The 20,566-nt window shown below is 37.3% G+C and overlaps 1 protein-coding gene and 1 pseudogene across 1 annotated transcript in view; both read left to right on the top strand.

Annotated features, from left to right (window-relative positions):
* The window catches only part of LOC132552198 (nucleolar protein 4-like), a 131,206-nt gene extending 121,153 nt beyond the window's left edge, over positions 1-10,053 (top strand). The window contains exons 5-10 of the mRNA XM_060216347.1: positions 6,463-6,650; positions 7,061-7,204; positions 7,504-7,707; positions 7,951-8,070; positions 8,514-8,883; positions 9,869-10,053. Of these exons, the coding sequence (XP_060072330.1) occupies positions 6,463-6,650; positions 7,061-7,204; positions 7,504-7,707; positions 7,951-8,070; positions 8,514-8,883; positions 9,869-10,029 (1,187 nt within the window). The 3' untranslated portion in view covers positions 10,030-10,053. The remainder of the gene's footprint in view (positions 1-6,462; positions 6,651-7,060; positions 7,205-7,503; positions 7,708-7,950; positions 8,071-8,513; positions 8,884-9,868) is intronic.
* Positions 10,054-17,315: 7,262 nt separating this feature from the next.
* On the top strand, positions 17,316-20,566 carry LOC132552216 (uncharacterized; annotated as a pseudogene).

Consider the following 20,566-nt stretch of genomic DNA (forward strand, 5'->3'; position numbering starts at 1 on the left):
ACTATCATGTTTTGTCGCACCCTGACTTGGTTACCGTGCTTCGTCAGATTTACTGATTCCTACGTCTAACTGTGCACACGGCACCACAACTTTTTCAACAGAATCAGGAACCGCGTGACGCTAAATGTCATTTCACTCCGACCACGCTGTCAAGCTAAAGGTGTAAATGGCGCGGAAACCGAACAGGAGCACCTAACATGTACACTAAGCGCTATCAACAGAGAAACATAAGTACTCCCAAAACCGAGCCAATTCTTTTCTCTCAAAGGTTTACGTTCTCACAAACATAAGTGCGAGTCTACACCTTCACCCCACCTTAGGGACCCGTGAGGTGAGAGTTAGGCCACTGTGACAATACCAGAGGTGAAAATAAATGGCGGCGAGGTGACGGGTCCCCACGCCGACCCTGTGTACCGCGTGCGGTGTAATGGCGCGACAATAAAGACATAAAACTGAAAAATAAGGATAACACCAATAAGAGCATTGCTGACACGGCCATAAATACTCCGAGGTATTACGCCCAAAAGCGGTTGTTTGCATGCACATGTTCTGATGTATTTCGTGATCAAAGGTTGTGTGCGCATGCAAGGTTGATACTACGGTTAGTACACAATATTTATCTGATATTGTATTTACTTGTAATTCCTACCGAAATGATTAATTCTCGATATCTGTACTGTATGATGTTTTCACCTGTGAGAATTAATTAGCGAATACCAAAACACTAGAAAGTATATCAAAACCTTAAAAATCTATAGGCCTCCTCTAAAAAACGCCGTTGTATTTGAGAAGTGGTGTTCTATTACAAAACCTGTAGAATGCTCATATATCAGTTGGCATGAGTAAAAGAAATATTGTGAATTTAATATTATTGAAATTTTGGCAGCTTGTTTTGTTTGACGGCGCCTTATGTGCAGTGCATTGCTATCGATTAACAGAGCTCCCTTCTGTTTCAAGTCCCTCCGAGTTGACGTAAAGCGGATTGTCCCACCTCGCGGGTTTTGGGGATAAGGGACGTCCCCCGGTGATTTCGGCCTGCCAGACACCTGCACGGTCCCCGATAAGGTCAGGACCGAAGGGCTAATCGGCTTTCATTGCCATATTTGATTAAATATGGAATTCAGTCAATTAATCCACACACATGGAGCGAAACATTGAACTCGTTGCGCAGCTAACGATGAACCCTTTTGTCCGAGGAACTTTACATACATTAAACAGCGGAGATAATAACGAAGTGTTTTCCTTTTTGTGTTTGATAACTATGATAACCTGAAGGTATCTAACACAATAACCATATTAAATTGGGTATTACAAAGCAATTTTAATAAGTGAAAACGAAACAAACACAATTTGACGTGTTTTGTAAGTATTCCGGGTTTCGGTAGATGAGGTAATTTCTACTGTTTTATTGGGTTTTTTTTATACTGTCTAAAATTGTTTTCTCGCTAACTATTACCGCTTTTAATTAAAGACAATGTTAAGCTTTCAATAGTTGAGTTAATTAACAGGTAGCTTGAATACAGAATACGTTTAAACAGACTGAACACGTCTGGGAAATTAAAAGAATGTTCTGATAATGTAACTTCTCGTCGAGCAAACGTTTAGTCAATAAAAAGGATTTTTTATTGCTTACAAGAAATTTCAAATCAAATTTCAAAGAACAATTATTGCGAAATAAGAATCTGATGTGGGTAAGTCCAATTAAGTATGAAAACCTATATATTGTAGAATTCTGACGACAAATCCCATGAGTATTGTCTTTTGAACAATTAAGAATGTGGATGGGAATGAAGTGTGGTGTAGGAAGTAGTTTTTAAGCGAGAAAAGGACAGAACAGTTGACTGCTGGGTGTGTGTGACGCGTCACGGAATAAGAAGTAGGTCCGAGGTTTTTTAGGATTGTAAATTATTGGCTGGAACCAAGTTAGCATAAGGTAAATCCTTACCTGATACCGGATAATTAAAAGCACGAGCCATAGGTATCGTGTCGTCTGCTTCACTACCTCAGTTGACGATCGATCACATGGTTGGAGAAGAACCATTATTCACCGGTCGACACAAAGGACGCAGAGTCGGCGGAGACCTGCCATACACCGATGCTGGGAGTTTTTCCAAGATCCAATTTGTTCGTCCAATTTTTTTTGACAATTTGTCATTTAAATCGAAGTGTGTGCTGAAAGAATTCCATATTTTTGTAAGGAAAGTGACATTGTCATTGTCGATGGTCGCGTTCAAGCTGTCGTTTTAGAATGGAAGAATTTGAGAAAGGTAAGAGAGAAGACTACTTCTTTGCTGGAAAAATCGATATTTTTCGATAGGTGAGCACTGTACTGATTTTTACAGGTAACGCGTTAAGTGGCAGGTAGGAAAATGAATTGGATTGGTTACCATGGTAACGGGTATCTGTCTCGGCTGTAGTCCACGGGATTAACCTAACGGTAAGCGAGGGAAGGTGAAGAGCTTCGTCAGGAGCCGAGATCGGAAATGGGCTTGTCGGGTCTGTGAGGTGCCATTAGGTTTTAACACGATAGTCCAGGCAGCCTGTTATCCCTAACCTTCATCATGATACTGTTGATGGGAACCATAACAGCGTATCAATGTTCATGCATCCGTTTTTATGGCGTAACTTTTTTACCTTTGTGGATATTAACGTTGCTGTCGTTTTATGATTTTTGTTTTGTTTTTTTATCTTCCTGTCTTAGTATTCTCAAATAAGACAAAATATTTGCCTGTTTGTGCTTTATTTTCAATGCAAATCTTTTCCTGGTTCCAATCTATTGTTATAAGATGTTTTGACAAACAGGTAAGAAATCGTGTCGTCACCGATAAGAAAAAAATTATCATCACTGTGTTGTTATTGATAAGAAACATTTTGTCGTTTTCGTTTGGTCACCAACATGAAATATGATGTGTCGTCATCGAATTCATATAGCTCTATTATGGTGATAGCTATGTAACTGGTATTATATAAATTGTGGAGATATATCCCCATGTATTTGGAATGGTAGGTATTTTTTGTAACCCGCTTCCTTGTGGACTAGGATCCATGGAATATCTTACCTAAAGTCAGGTGTTGTTCACGTATACTGGACTGGCTTTGAGAACTTTTTAACAATTCTTGTATTACTTCATCGTTTACTTAAGAAACGTACACTTAAAACACAAATATCTTATACTAACATGGTGATAGATAATTGCAAAATACCAACAAATTCTAACATACCACAACAAACACTGACATATAACAACACACACTGACATATAACAACATATATATATATACACACCAATATATCACTATACACACCAATATATCACTACATACACCAATATATCACTACACACACCAATATATCACTACACACACCAATATATCACAACACACACCAATATATCACAACACACACCAATATATCACTATACACACCAATATATCACTATACACACCAGTATATCACAACACACACCAATATATCACAACACACACCAATATATCACTACACACACCAATATATCACTACACACACCAATATATCACTACACACACCAATATATCACATCACACACCAATATATCACTTCACACACCAATATATCACTAAACATACCAACATATCACTACACACCAATATATCACTCTACACACACCAATATATCACTACACACACCAATATATCACTACACACACCAATATATCACTACACACACCAATATATCACTATACACACACCAATATATCACAACACACACACCAATAATATATCACAATATAACACACACACCAATATATCACTACACACACCAATATATCACTACACACACCAATATATCACTACACACACCAATATATCACTACACACACCAATATATCACTACACACACCAATATATCACTACACACACCAATATATCACTACACACACCAATATATCACTACACACACCAATATATCACTACACACACCAATATATCACTACACACACCAATATATCACTATACACATCAATATATCACTATACACACACACATATATATACACACCAATATATAAGCCAATATACACACACCAATATATCATACACACACCAATATATCACTACACACCAATATATCACTATACACACCAATATATCATACACACCAATATATCACTACACACACCAATATATCACTACACACACCAATATATCACTATACACACCAATATATCACTATACACACCAATATATCACTATACACACCAATATATCACTACACACACCAATATATCACTACACACACCAATATATCACTACACACACCAATATATCACTACACACACCAATATATCACTACACACACCAATATATCACTATACACACCAATATATCACTACACACACCAATATATCACTACACACACCAATATATCACTACACACACACCAATATATCACTACACACACCAATATATCACTATACACATCAATATATCACTATACACACCAATATATCACTACACACACCAATATATCACTATACACACCAATATATCACTATACACATCAATATATCACTATACACATCAATATATCACTACACACATACACATATATAACTACACACCAATATATAAGTACACACACCAATATATCACTACACACACCAATATATCACTATACACATACCAATATATCACTATACACATATCAATATATCACTACATACACCAATATATCACTATACACATACCAATATATCACTATACACACACCAATATATCACTATACACATCAATATATCATTATACACATCAATATATCACTACACACATACACATATATAACTACACACCAATATATCACTACACACACCAATATATCACAACACACATACAATTATATCACTATACACACACACACACCAATATATCACTATACACATCAATATATCACTATACACATCAAAATATCACTATACACATCAATATATCACTATACACATCAATATATCACTACACACACCAATATATCACTTCACACACACCAATATATCACTACATACACCAATATATCACTACACACACCAATATATCACTATACACACCAATATATCACTACACACACACACCAATATATCACTACATACACCAATATATCACTACATACACCAATATATCACTACATACACCAATATATCACTACATACACCAATATATCACTATACACACCAATATATCATTATACACATCAATATATCACTACACACATACACATATATAACTACACACCAATATATCACTACACACCCCAATATATCACAACACACATACAATTATATCACTATACACACACACACACACACACCAATATATCACTATACACACCAATATATCACTACACACACACACACCAATATATCACTACATACACCAACATATCACTACACACACCAATATATCACTACACACACCAATATATCACTACATACACCTATATATCACTACACACACACCAATATATCACTACACACTTTAATATATCACTATACACACCACTTTATCACTATACACACCACTTTATCACTATACACACACCAATATATCACTTCACACACCAATATATCACTACACACACCAATATGGTAATGACATATTTCAATATATTTACAGTCCTCAATGGTTGATGATAGCCACGTGATTTTAGTGTAATTAATTCTCGTGATTACGTCACTGAAGCCATGATCTCTGTTTCAGGATTATAACTAGTAATGTGTCCATCAAATCAAGGATCCATGATTACGTTTAACAAATAATAAGTTTGTAGTTGAGAGTACTAATTGTCATGGCTCTATTTTCCCGATCATTTCTGATTCTTTAGCGTCTCTCGGAGAGGTTGACCGCTATGGTTTTCAATAACTACAAATGTACGGTTGAACTTCAGATCTCTATGACTTTTTCTCAATGTTAAGCAATTGGAAGTTTTTGTTGATTGGTCACTTCAGACGCAACACGAAGCCTTCCGGTTGATCGACACTCAAAATATTAAACACGTTGGCCGTTATTGAATCGTATCTCATGGATTGAAATAAAGAAATTTGATTTCGATCGAATTGAATATGTCGGTATATTATGACATTGAACACTATCATAAAGGAAATTTACTAAGACGAGAACAATTTTGATGGAGGTGGTATGGTTTCTATTATAGTTAGAACTTACGCTAATAAGAACTTGTGGTGACTGGATATTTTATACAAGAAAAGCTCAACCATCGGCATTATATTGTTTTGTAGGGTCTAATGAATCCAGCCTTGCTGATTGTCAAATTTTCCGGTTATCTACCGTAAGAGTTTAAGGGTAGCCGTCCATTTCAACGTTAAAAACAGCTAAACAGTCTTCAACGGCCAATGATAGAGGAGGGAGAACTGAGAAATGATAGTAATTCCTGAATTGAAGTTACAATAGAAAAGTATTTTGTATATTACAGAATCGACATGTGAAAATGGTGAGGGCCTGACCCCGGTGAACCTTTCAACGCCCCGAGGGCTACGTATGACAGACAGTCCACTGGAGGACGAGAGGGCGTTGTCCCTGGCTATAATCAGTAAATCACCTATCCCGTCTACAGTTGGCCATCCCGAGAGGAAGAGGCGTGCCAGTGATGACAGCTGTGAGGTAATGGTGACACTACACCCATCTGTTCGCGCCTCACCCCGTACACTTGTACATGCAATTATCATGTTTTGCATGCAAATTTTTCTTTTTCTTTTATGAAAAGTCAGGTCATGTTCCCAACGTTTAAAGTATTAACAATGTTAATTGTGGTTTTCTCAATGGACAAGATGTTTTTATATTGTCTTGTTTTTTGGTCGAATTATGTCGAAATGTATTGATTATGTTTATAAGTTTTGTTTAGTTTTCAACTTGTACTGTTCATGTTAATTTTTAATCCTTGTAGTATAATTCTGAGAATTGACACGGATACTAATTAGGACCAAACCTTCATAAATTGATAAAAGTTAAAATTTGCTTGAATCGATCTTTATATTCTGAGTAATTTTCATAGCTTCGTTTGTCTACTTTAGAGTTCAACGAGAGCGAGTGAGGGAGGAACTGTTGACGATCTACAAGGAGGCAAAGATGACGACGACGATGATGACATGGACGATGACGAAAAGCTCCTGTCTACAGGGAAAGAATATGATCCCGAGCGTTTAAAATCATTCAATGTAAGATTTCAATTGTGTTTTTGATTTGTCAGCCATATTAACTGAATGAAGCCTACACTTGTATGTCTGGGATATGATTCAATAATGTTTATTTCAAATATTGGAATATAGACCCTAATTTAATGTTCCAAATAGGATGCCATTTCCATTTTTAGTGGGCGTGGTGTGTTAGTAGGTCAAAACACACAGCATATGAATTTGAACATTTGTCTTGGGTGTCAGTTTTTGTAATCTTAGAAAAAAACGTTATACGGTTGTTTGATTCTTTGTGTAATACATGCTGGACTTTCGTTTTTCAGATGTTCGTGCGTTTGTTTGTTGATGAAAATTTGGATAGAATGGTTCCTATTTCGAAACAACCTAAAGACAAAGTCCAGGCCATCTTGGAAGCATGTGATCGGCAGTTTCCGGAATTTCATGAGCGATCCCGAAAGCGAATCCGTACCTACCTCAAATCGTGTCGGAGAATGAGGCGATCCAAGGAACAAAACGGATGGGAGCCGGTTTGTACTTAATATCTATGGTGTTAATTTGCATGAACATAGGATGTTAAAATTATTCAGTATTACGAAAATTTCAAAAAGATATCTGTTCGCAAGGATACAAAATATGGGTAAAATATTTATACTATTCCTGGCGACGATTTGATCGGTTTAAACGAAACAAAATAAAAAAATTCCATTTTGTCATATTACATATTCTCAATTTGAAAATGAATGTTTCAAGTCGAGGTCTATATTTCACAGCAGATCAGACCCACGCCCCCACATCTGACGTCAGCAACTGCCGAGAGTTACCTGGCACAGGCGTGTGAGAATGAGAGCCAAAACGCCAAAAGAATGAGAATGGGACTTGAGCCACTTCCGGTGAGAAATGTGTGTTGTCACGCAATCACTATAAGTTATTTAGTTTCCTTCAATGTTTTTTTAGTTCAGTGCTGTAGTACTCGTTAGTTTTAGCTTCCATTTTGTATGAGTAGTTGTTTGTGATGGTCCACAGTCTTTAGTTTATTAATTAATGCCTCAAGGCAATTTTAAAATAACAAAAGTCGACTGAAATGGACAAAATTAAATATATACCGTATTGTGGTCAATTAAATGAGAGCCTCTTGTAAGGAGCTAGATTGACGGAATAAAACAACATTGATTGGGATACTTGGACACATTTTATTATGTAAACTCCAGCTGTAAGGTTTGCTCAATGTTGCAGGCTGGTTCTATGCCTCCTGTACTTAGCACGACCATTGTTTACTGTTTCAGACTGGTTCTATGCCTTCTGTATCTAACACGACCATTGTTTACTGTTTCAGGCTGGTTCTATGCCTTCCGTACTTAGCACGACCAATCAGACTACAGCACAGCCCGCAGTTCAGCCCGCCGTGGTCCAGTCTCAGCCCCCGCAGCAGGCCACACCTTCGCCTCACTCCCAGCCCCCATCCAGAGCCTCACCCCAGGCCCCTCCTGTCTCTCAGATTGAACGTCACCCTCCATCTACTAATGATTTCATGCGTCACCAGCCACCGCCTGCCTTCAGACCACCCCCGGAGTTCCATCCGCCTTTCTTCACCAATGGAAACGGCATTTTTCGTCCCGGATTTCCGCCAGGTTACCAACATCCGGCGCATCACCATCCACCAGTGCTTCAACATAGCCCAATAGCACCAACATCTGTTCAGAACGGTATGTTTTTATTACCCACAAGTATCTATTATGACTTTGATCTGATCTGTCGCAGGACTTTGATAATTGCAATATTATCAAACCAGGTTTCAAATTGTACAAGCAACGTTGTAGTAAACAGTCAGTACAGTGTTATCATACTGTATCGCTATTTAACAACGGAGGATCAAACTAAAAACGAAATTACATTTATTTATCATTTTTTAAAATGTTTTATTGAAATTCCAAACTTCTGACGTTTTATTGGTATAGCCTAACCCACTGAGGTTATCAAAAATGTAATCCTAAGTGGACAAAGGCAACTTTTGTATTTCGTCGAGTTTTAACAGAATCCGTTTTCAGTTCAATACTTTATAGGACCAGTCATCAATAAGGAAATATCTAGTCCTGTCTAAGCGCAACAGGAAGTTACGCGTACATCACTCTTTTCTGTGATATCGTTAGAGATTGTTGACGCAGCCCATTTTATACATACTCAATGCACTTGCAATGCATTCACCATCAGATAGACAGCATTCACTTAGGTTCGTATACAATACAAAAATTTAGAAAATTATTCTTATTTTCTTATGTATTCCTGCAAGAAGCATTTTCCTAAATCGAAAGCAAAATACCTTACCATCAGAAATCGTGTCAGATGCTCTTGACGCGTCAATGTCACCTACGAATGTACAAAAGGTGTCGTCAATACGTGCAACACATTAAGGACTTGTTCAAACGCCCAGGAAACAATGTTAAAAACCTATGATTCTAGTCGTTGATTTCGTTTAGCAAATCTTTTAATCGGTTAGATCAAATCTGTGTATCTTAGATTCCAAGATAGTGTTTGTATCAGGTAATGTCTTCAGAAGGAATGATTTCCTGTGTGTTATATCTGGAATAGTGAGTGTTTTACTGTAAATCTCGACCTGTGTATGATTTACGTGTTATGCGTGGAGACAAGACAAATCAGCCAGTTATAACAGTATTGCATTGTGCTTTACAGGCCCAACGGACCTAAGCATGAAGAAACAAGCCTCGAAGAACCAACTGAGCGCCAGTGAGGTGGCGACGATCAAACAACTGATAGCCGGCTACAGGGAGTCGGCGGCCTTCCTTTATCGATCAGCTGACGAACTCGAGCAGCTGCTACTGCAACAGAACTGACGGACATCATCTCTATTTTAAACTGCAGCAGGATTCTGTTTTTAATTTTGAAAACACTTGAATGCCTTGGTAACGTCGATATTTTGAAGAGTATATATGATCTACTAAAGTGTTATTTTATAAACATATACCTCGCTTTATTTTTCTCCGGATTGTGATTATGTTATTTAGGAGTATTCCCTCATGGTAGTTTTCGGATGTTTCCGGGGAAGATCGGCAATGCCCGGTACTTTCGCGATATTCCAAGTTTTATTGAACAAGCTACAAGAATATTGTGGAATATTCCTGGCTCTATTTTTCTATCTACGGTCATGTCTTTCTTTAGTTGCTATTTGTAGAGAGATTTTGAAGATTTATATACAAGAACGAAAGGACAGAACATATTAACCTAAAATGCCCGCAAGAACTCCACATGAGTGATTTTTTTTAAAAAAAATATAGAACTATTTGTTTGAAATAACTCACAAGAAAGGGAATTTATTTATATGGAATATAGAAATTTAATATTCATATCATGCTACCCTGAAAATATATGGCGACAATCGCTACATGTAGTGACTTGTGGGGTCATTGTAATATGTTATCTTTCCTGTACTTGATGGCTCAATGTGGTATGTCTTGTGTGCCTCACGTATGTGTGGTACAGTTTGCCTAGTATATCGTAAATCATTAACACAAGGGTAGATAACTCTTGTGATTGGTTTCTCCAGTGGCCGTACGGCAGCCCAGCGGATCCTATGTATACATATTGTTTGTGCAGTATGATGACCTGTATATAAACATATAAATATATATGAGATTGAAAGTTGAATTATGTAAAGACGTATATTTAAAGAAATGTTGAAAGACAATGTTAAAATCAATGCTATATCATGTTTTTGAAGAAATGTTAATTATCAATGTGTATGCTATTGGTTTCTGAGTGGTTTTTTAATTTGTGGATAGTGCAATTTTTGTCCATGATGTTGATTTGATCTCAGGCGTTTTGTCAATTTTAACAATTTTAAAAACTGGATTACACTTTACAGATGTGTCATCACAGTCCTAGAAGTATTAGGAGTTTAAAAAAAATACAATTGTTGTCCGAAGATTATTTAACCAGAGACCATATAGAGGATAATTAAGTCCGACTTTGGTCAGATCGAGGTAGCCTTAATCAGTTTGAATTGTAAAGCCGGATTGAAATAGACTAATTAAGACTTACGACTTGGTTGCAAATGAAGAAGTAATATATTTCCTAATTCAGCCTTAAAATCGATATTGAAACCATGACAAAATCAGACTTAAGTCAGACTAAGCCTTACGGTTACTAGTTAGAATAAGACTTACAGATTACTAGTCAAAGAATTAAGATTCAGTCTGCGGTCCAATTTACTTATTAGTTAGACGAAAACAAAGTCAGACTTGAGGTTATTAGTCAAATTAAGGCACAAGTCAGACTTTCGATTACCTGTCAAACTTACGATTACTAGACAGACTGAGATAAAGTCAGGTGTAAGTTTACCAAAGATAAAGTCAGACTTAAGATTACTAGATAAACTAATATATAGTCAAACGTGAGATTTTTAGAAACTTTTAGATAAAGTTGGATTTGAGTTAACAGTTGAATTAGCCGTTCTATAGTCTTGTTTGATTATTTCTAGGTTAATGTCTTTAAAACTTTGTTTATTTAAGGTTCACGTGTTAATCTTAGTCCTTTTTTCAATTTGTCATCATTTTCATTTCAGACTTTTCAAGATTTTCAACAGTAACTTAATGTACATTTACCATAAAATGATTGCACATGGCTTCAAAAAGCTCTGTGTGTGTGTTGTGATAACGGTTTTATGACTCTTCGTCTTATGTATATATATATATTTATTTAAGAGTATCGTCTGATTAATTAACGAGTCGGTAACGTTATAGGCCTTAACAGGTACTTTGACGGGTTCCCTGTCGTTTGGGCAGTCTGCTCTATACTCTGTATAAAAGTGGAATCTCAAAGTGCTAGGGGACACCCATATGTGTCTGGCTGCAGAAACACTATTTTTGGGTATGAAAGCTTATGTAATGTTTTCATTTTAATATTTGAATCTCAATGCATACTACCTAGTCATGATTTTTTGTGTAAGAAGTACGGTATCCAGTATCGGACAAGTCAACTTTATATATAGCCGTGGCTTGTTGGATTTTGTATTTAAAATATGCCTTATATCTTTTGTGGGTTTTCAACATTCATATACTTACAACTGTTACTTCATGATTTTTTTTCGTTTATTATTATTTTTTTTTCATTTTTTTTTTGTTATGTTATTGTTTATTTATATCCCAATACTCATTCAGACAATGTGCCTGTCCATTTTCTCATCTGATTATTGGAACTTGACGCACGGTTTTAGTAGTTAAAAACGTAATTAGAGTTATCTCCCTTCTTACAAAAAAAATTAGCAGCAGAGAACTGATTTTAACGTAAATGAGGAGTACTTGAAGTTTTTTTCTCCCTTGGCGTGACGTCATTTGTCCGTACTCTTATTTCTGATAAAGTTTTTTACCTCTAGTGCATTACTTAAGATAAAGTATTTATTATCAGTGTTTCCTTCGCTAACACATTCCACTTCATTGATATTGTTGAGAACAATTGTTATTTATTAACTCGATATTTAAAGCACCAATGCGTACGATAATGAGTGTTTATATAATTGAGACGATACCTGAAATTCGAGTATAATATATGTTTTCCAGATAAGAAATGCTGGATCACCATTTACGCCAACAAGTTTTATTGCAGATAATTGATATATTAAATATCAGTATCAAATACTACCACATAATTGATTGTGTACATCATTCCATCAATGATTTCATTCCACGACACGGATTTTGAATAACTTATATTTTATTTATTGTTAATAGGTTTTACAGTACTGAAGTATTGCAATTACGTATCTTGTAAAATACTCTAATTCTAGTCGATCTTTTAAGGGCGGGTCCAGTTCATCACTTTTAATAGATTTTTGTTTTCTTTTAATTATTTATTCATTCCATGTTTTGTTCATGAATGTACATTCCATGACCGTTTTGGTCTGTTAATGTTGTTTATTCTCCATTCCATTACGTACACGGTCCCCCATTTGTTCAGCTCTGTCGTCATGAAGGGTAACTGAAATTATCAAACCCAACATTTGTTTTAAGAATCTGAAGTTTGTTACAAGAATACCCATTTAGTCTAAAAATGTTTGAATTGAACTGAATCATTGAAATCCAGACAAAGAAATATACGACATGTTTCACGTAAGAGTGTGAACATCCGGGGTCTGTGCACATCCGGGGTCTCGTGTACGACCGGACCGAGTTTTGTACTTCCGGTAGTTTATTTTTTAATTTGTTTATCAGGAACATGTACTGAATCTCTAAGTGCAATATATGTATTAATGTATGGTTAGGCATGGCAGTACAGAGGATATTTATAATATATAGTATATATTATGTATTTTGTTTTGTGAACATGAAATAAATTGAAAAAAAATAACGTCAACCAAATGTGTAGTTATTTGTCAGCCTGATTTCAGGTCCAATTTAAGCCACACAGACTTGAGACACTTGACAAACAATGCTTTCCTCGAATAATTCTTTTATGTGTAGTTTTCGTAAAGGGAATGAATTAGTACTTCAACCAGACCAATACAAATAAAAAAAAATCTAAAAAAAAAACAAAACAAAAAAAAAAAAAAAAAAAAAAAAAAAAAAAAAAAAAAAACAAAAAAAAAACAAAAAACAAAAAACAAAAAAAAAAAAAAACAAACAAAAAACAAACCTGAATAAACAAAAGAACATCTAATATTTATTTACGTATTTGACGAAAAATACCACAGGGAAAATGGCCATTCAAGGACAGGTATATGATGTACTGTATTCAAAAAATGATTCATTACATTGTGATGTTTATCAAACTGACAAAAAGCTTTACAACGCAAGTTCATAAGAATTTATTTTAGAATACACGTCTTCAGTCATATCGACAGAACATTTATTCTAAATATGGTATTCATGTCCGTGTATTCAATATAAGTTGAGGACCATATTCTTCTGCATGGGGCAAAAAGACCCGTACTCGGGGACAATATCATATCAAAGTTTGAAGGAAAGTGTACTTAACAGAAGTTCTCCAAATAATACTTTCTATTCCAACAAGTGAATTTCATCGGCTGTTCCGTATGAGAACACCACTATAGAAAGGAAGGCGAACAACCAGTTAATTATGGGCCCAGATAAAGAAATCTAATCCTTGTTTTTCCATATCGTTAAGGAGTCGGGGACCGATCAAGCCGAAAGGGATGTAAATCATAAAATAATCATACATTTGTTCGAATGAAAGAAAATCCTGTTAATAATTTTCAGATGTATGAAGGGTGGGGGGATAGAAGCAAGATAGTAAAAACATCAAACCGCGATCACTAATTGTGATGAAAGGGGAGGCGAAATAGTGGGAGGTGTACCGCAGAGCTCGGTAGGACTAAATAATGGAAGGTGTACCTCAGAGCTCGGCATGACCAAATAATGGGAGGTGTACCTCAGAGGTCGGCATGACCAAATAATGGGAGGTGTACCTCAGAGGTCGGCAGGACTAAACAATGGGAAGTGTGCCTCAGAGCTCGGCATGACTAAATAATGGGAGGTGTATCTCAGAGGTCGGCAGGACCAAATGATGGAAGGTGTTCCTCAGAGGTCGGCAGGACCAAATGATGGAAGGTGTACTTTAGAGCTCGGCAGGACCAAATAATGGGAGGTGTACTTCAGAGGTCGGCATGACCAAATGATGGAAGGTGTACCTCAGAGCTCGACAGGACCAAATGATGGAAGGTGTACTTCAGAGCTCGGCAGGACCAAATAATGGGAGGTGTACCCCAGAGGTCGGCATGACCAAATGATGGAAGGTGTACCTCAGAGCTCCACAGGACCAAATAATTGGAGGTGTACCGCAAGAGTTCTGTATGACTAATTCGTTGGAGGTCTACCTCTACAGCTCGGCAGGACATCGGTTACAAAGTAGTTAGGTTGATCAGTTCCGACACTTTTTAGAAAGGAGCATCATTTTACTGATAAAGGAATCAACCCAATTGTAATATTTTCAGTTGCACAGGGCTACATTATGATTATATCAAACTCGCTTACATTATCTGTCAATATACTTACATTGTTTTAAATGCGTTTATAAAATAGATATCTAGTGAAATGACAGTGTATCATTTATTTAAAATAAACTTAATGTCTACAGATATTACATTGTATCGAACTCATTTACAAAACAAGTGTCTGCCGATATTTTCTTGTATCGAACTTGTGTAAAATACAAGTGTCTAACGATATTACATTGTATCGAACTTGTTTATAAAAAAGCGTCTACCGATTTTATATCGTGTTTTATAAAACTAGTGAACATTAAGATATATCATATTCGTTCCAATCTACTCTTAAAGACCGGTTACCTGTTTTAGGAAAATAATCCTTATATTTACAAATGACAATTACAGACTTTGGAATAATTATATTAAGAAATTTTCCCGTCCTTAGAGCAGTAGCAGGTTCAACTGAACTGTCATATTATACCGGAACCAGTAGGTGGCGGTACAGTATCTAGGCGTCATTGACAACACAGTGTCAACAAAATAGTTCCAAGAAGATGTCTTAGATGGTTCTTTACCTTTATATCACGTTTATATAAAATAAAGTGATTTGAGAACACATAACACATTTCCAGTTAGTATAACTAATAAGCTGTATAACGCCGCGCAGTCCAATCACTTGCGTTAGTGTTAATACCGAGTGACTCTTATAACAACACTTCTCATACATACAGATCAACTTATTAATGGCCATAGAATTCACTATATAGTATCCAATGTACAGATTTTATGACAGTACATTACCCCTTCAACATGTACAATACATAAAACTTGTAATACTGACATGTACGTGGTATCAAACTCAATTACATCGCAGCTGCTGTACCAGAGAGATAAAGGGGGTGGGGGCACTTGGAAGCAGTATCGATGTACTTTTGACATATCAAGTCCTGTGTCTGCCATTTGTTTTCTTTACAAATCGCTACTTGTCATAAACGATCGTGTGGATTTTGACAAAATTTTGTCTGAAGGATCCTTGTGTAAACGACAGGTCTACACTCATGGGGCTAGAGAGGAGTGGTCTAATAGAAGAAGCAGACGGATAATTCTAAAACCTGTCTTCTGTTTGGATGGAGGTATTGTGTCCAAATTGGTCTAAAGAATCCTAGGAATAAGGAGACATTATTTTGTATAAAAGGTGGGTCTTCGCTTCCATTGGCCTGAAAGGTGAGACCACAAATGAGTAATTTAGCAAACTCTTTAAAAACCATCTTCTTCTGTGGGAATGATCGAATTTTGGCCAAATTTGCTCTGAAGCATCCTAATGCGAAGAGGAACAATTTTCCTGAGTCGCGGGCCCAAAAGGAATTGTAGAAAAATTTCTTGAAATTCCTCTTCATCTGTAGGAATGATTGGATTTTAATTTTGTATAAACGACTGATCTGACCCCCAGGGGTCAGAGTGATGGGACACAATAGGAGAAGTTAGGAGCAGTTTTATCATCCTTCTTCTTCTCTTGGGATGAGGGGCGTGCCCAATACTGCAGGTAGCTTAATATAAAATCTTTGAAATATATTTTCTGTTGCAATCAAAATTATTTGGACAAAATTTCGTTTCTTTGAGTGAAGGGAACTCAGTCATGTAAACCAAGGGTCAGCAGAATGACAAGGCCCAATATATATATATATATAGAGAGAGAGAGAGAGAGGTTAGAGATTAAGAATTGTCTTCTTTTTTTGCTTGCATAAAGGTATTTCAACAAAATTGGGTTTGAAGTTTTAAAATTTCTAATTTTGAAAAATGTTACAATATATTTGTAAATGAAAGTGTTTCGAAATTAAAGCTGAAATATCCAGGCAAGCGAATCAGGTCTCCTGTGTCACTTGTTTATTTTAACATAACGTTCAAAACAATTAAACTGGGTGTATCACTATGACTCAAATATTACGTCACCGAAATGTCCATTCTCATGTACAGGTAATTTCTTACCTGAATAGGCATGTGTGTATTCGTTCTACAAGAGTCGCTGGAGCGTGGTACCGCCACCGAAAACCGGTCTGTCTGGTTCACATGTTGACAATGTTCTATTTATACGTGGATCGATGAGATCGCCCGACATGGTTTGTTATATTGATGCCAGGTATCGAGAATTCTCCGTTATGTTCTGACGGTAAAACAGTTCCGATGTCGAATTGAATTCGCTCATGCCCTGACATGGCCGAAGCAGCCATAGAAACGGATATGGACGGCACTACAGTTGGGGACACTGTTACCCCCGATACAGACAAACAGGTCCACGAGAATTCGGAGTCGACCCACGACTCCCCCGCCCCACGGGATGAGGATCCAACCTCCATCCCTGACGACGACACACCTCCTCCTGAGATCATCTGGAGTGATAAGAAGTATGGTGTCGGGGATTTCACGGAGGAGTCAGGTCTCCTCCAGAAGGTGTGTCGATTTTCTGAAGTCCCTGGGAAGGGGAATTTGTCCCCAGGGTTGAAAATATACTCGGATCAGCCCGTGTGGCTACATAGTCGACACAAGAAACGCCACGCGAAGGCCCGGACTATTTACAAGGACAAGGACGGGGCCTATTTCGAGGTCGGACAAACTCTCCTTATACCGGACGACTTCCAAGGTAAAGTAGCCACGTGGTTTTTGGTATTGACAATGTGTATCACTTAGCACACATACACACACATAATTCATGTGTTTTGTTATGCTAGACAAATGCAAACAGCAATACGGTGTATGTTATCTGTACATAACTAGGTATTTAGACAGGGGTATTATATACCATGACGACCATGATGTTACTGGTGCAGTGTATTTCAATAAAATGTTTATTACAAAATCTAACCCCTACATACTGATATGTTATCTGTCCCCTACATACAGATATGTTATCTCCCGTGTCCCCTACATACTGATATGTTATCTTTCCCCTACATACTGATATGTTATCTGTCCCCTACATACTGATATGTTATCTGTCCCCTACATACTGATATGTTATCTGTCCCCTACATACTGATATGTTACCTCCCGTGTCCCCTACATACTGATATGTTATCTCCCGTGTCCCCTACATACTGATATGTTATCTCCCGTGTCCCCTACATACTGATATGTTATCTGTCCCCTACATACAGATATTATCTGTCCCCTACATACTGATATGTTATCTGTCCCCTACATACTGATATGTTATCTGTCCCCTACATACAGATATTATCTGTCCCCTACATACTGATATGTTATCTGTCCCCTACATACTGATATGTTATCTGTCCCCTACATACTGATATCTGTCCCCTATATACTGATATGTTATCTCCCGTGTCCCCTACATACTGACATGTTATCTGTCCCCTACATACAGATATATTATCTGTCCCCTACATACTGATATGTTATCTGTCCCCTACATACTGATATGTTATCTGTCCCCTACATACTGATATGTTATCTGTCCCCTACATACTGATATGTTATCTGTCCCCTACATACTGATATGTTATCTGTCCCCTACATACAGATGTGTTATCTCCCGTGTCCCCTACATACATATATGGTATCTGTCCCCTACATACTGATATGTTACCTGTCCCCTACATACTGATATGTTATCTGTCCCCTACATACTGATATGTTATCTGTCCCCTACATACTGATATGTTACCTGTCCCCTACATGCTGATATGTTATCTGTCCCCTACATACTGATATGTTATCTGTCCCCTACATACTGATATGTTATCTGTCCCCTACATACAGATATGTTACCTGTCCCCTACATACTGATACGTTATCTGTCCCCTACATACTGATATGTTATCTGTCCCCTACATACTGATGTGTTATCTGTCCCCTACATACTGATGTGTTATCTGTCCCCTACATACTGATATGTTATCTGTCCCCTACATACTGACATAATACCTTTCCCCTACATACTGATATGTTATCTGTCCCCTACATACTGATATGTTATCTCCCGTGTCCCCTACATACTGATATGTTATCTGTCCCCTTCATACTGATATGTTACCTGTCCCCTACATACTGATAAGGTATTTCCCGTGTCCCCTACATACTGATATGTTATCTGTCCCCTACATACTGATATGTTATCTGTCCCCTACATACTGATATGTTATCTCCCGTTTCCCACCTTAATACTTGTATGTTATTCTATGACCCCGTCCTAAAATTATTGCGGGTGTTACCCTGAATGCCCCTACTGGTGGTCGACGGAATAAGGATAAACTCTCTGTCGCTATTTACAGAGATTCCGTGGCATCTTAAGCTTGTTGTGTTACCGGGGAAAAAACGATGATTAACAATATTTATCATAATTACGTAGTGACATTTTGTGTGCCAATGTGTTACCATAGCGTGTTTGTTAATGTTCTACGAATTACCTCCCTTAGTACAAAAAATTATTTTAACACCTTTGTTTTACAGGATGGTTTGAGCTGGTGCCCCCGGACTTCACCAGGGCGCGCTACTGTAAGGACATCGCTGAAGTTGCTAGTGTGATGCCAAAGAGAATTTTCACTCGGACGAGGTTGAAAGGAATTCGAATAGTTCAGGAAGGCGAGGAACAAAGCTATCTGGAGAGAAAGGTTTCCGCGGGATCCATCTTACGTGTTGAGGGTACTTTCTCAGCAAAGTGGAGAACGTCTGCAGAAACGGGCCTGATGAAAAAGAAAAGTAAAAACTGGACTACGGTCGAGGAACAATATCTAAAATGTTTAGACAAGGACGGAAAAGAGGTCATGATTCCATATAAACAAAAAGGTAAATTCAATATTATTTATGAGAAAGGATCGAAAGACAGTAGATGTATTTTACATATGAAGGATATAATTACGAATTTTTCTTTGCCGCTTAAAGTAAGACTGCTATTCGGAAAACCTCCCGTGAATCCATGTATTTTCACTGGAATGATGGTACTGAAAAGTCATACGCTGTGTGAAAGTATTGTGGGGAGCACAGCGTCAAACCGGCGTAACGTGTTGTTCGAGGTGCCTCTAGACTCGCCATGTGTTGTGGAGGTGGCAGAGAACGAGCGTGAGAGTTGTGGCCATCGGCGAGCGTACAAGGACGGTAAAAAACTGTGTCAACTGTATGCAACGTCATATTCATCACTTATCAAACTTTCACCGGATATGGACACCGACCAGCAGCTGTACCAGCACATCCCTACCGCCAAATCAAAGCGTGGAGCAGACGACAGTCTCCAGACACTTGATCTCATCACCAACATTAGTTTGACAGAAGAACCAGTTGACACATTCATACAGGAGTTTTCTGACACAGATTCCATACAAAGTGCAGACCAGTCTAGCACCCCTGTCAAAGGCAGTCTAATGGAACTCAAGGAGATATCGGGAAATAGGTCACGTGATGATACCACGTTATGCTAG

This window comes from Ylistrum balloti, unplaced genomic scaffold (assembly GCF_031769215.1).
Source record: "Ylistrum balloti isolate Yb309-2 unplaced genomic scaffold, AGI_CSIRO_Ybal_v1 Utg370240, whole genome shotgun sequence".
NCBI lineage: Eukaryota > Metazoa > Mollusca > Bivalvia > Pectinida > Pectinidae > Ylistrum > Ylistrum balloti.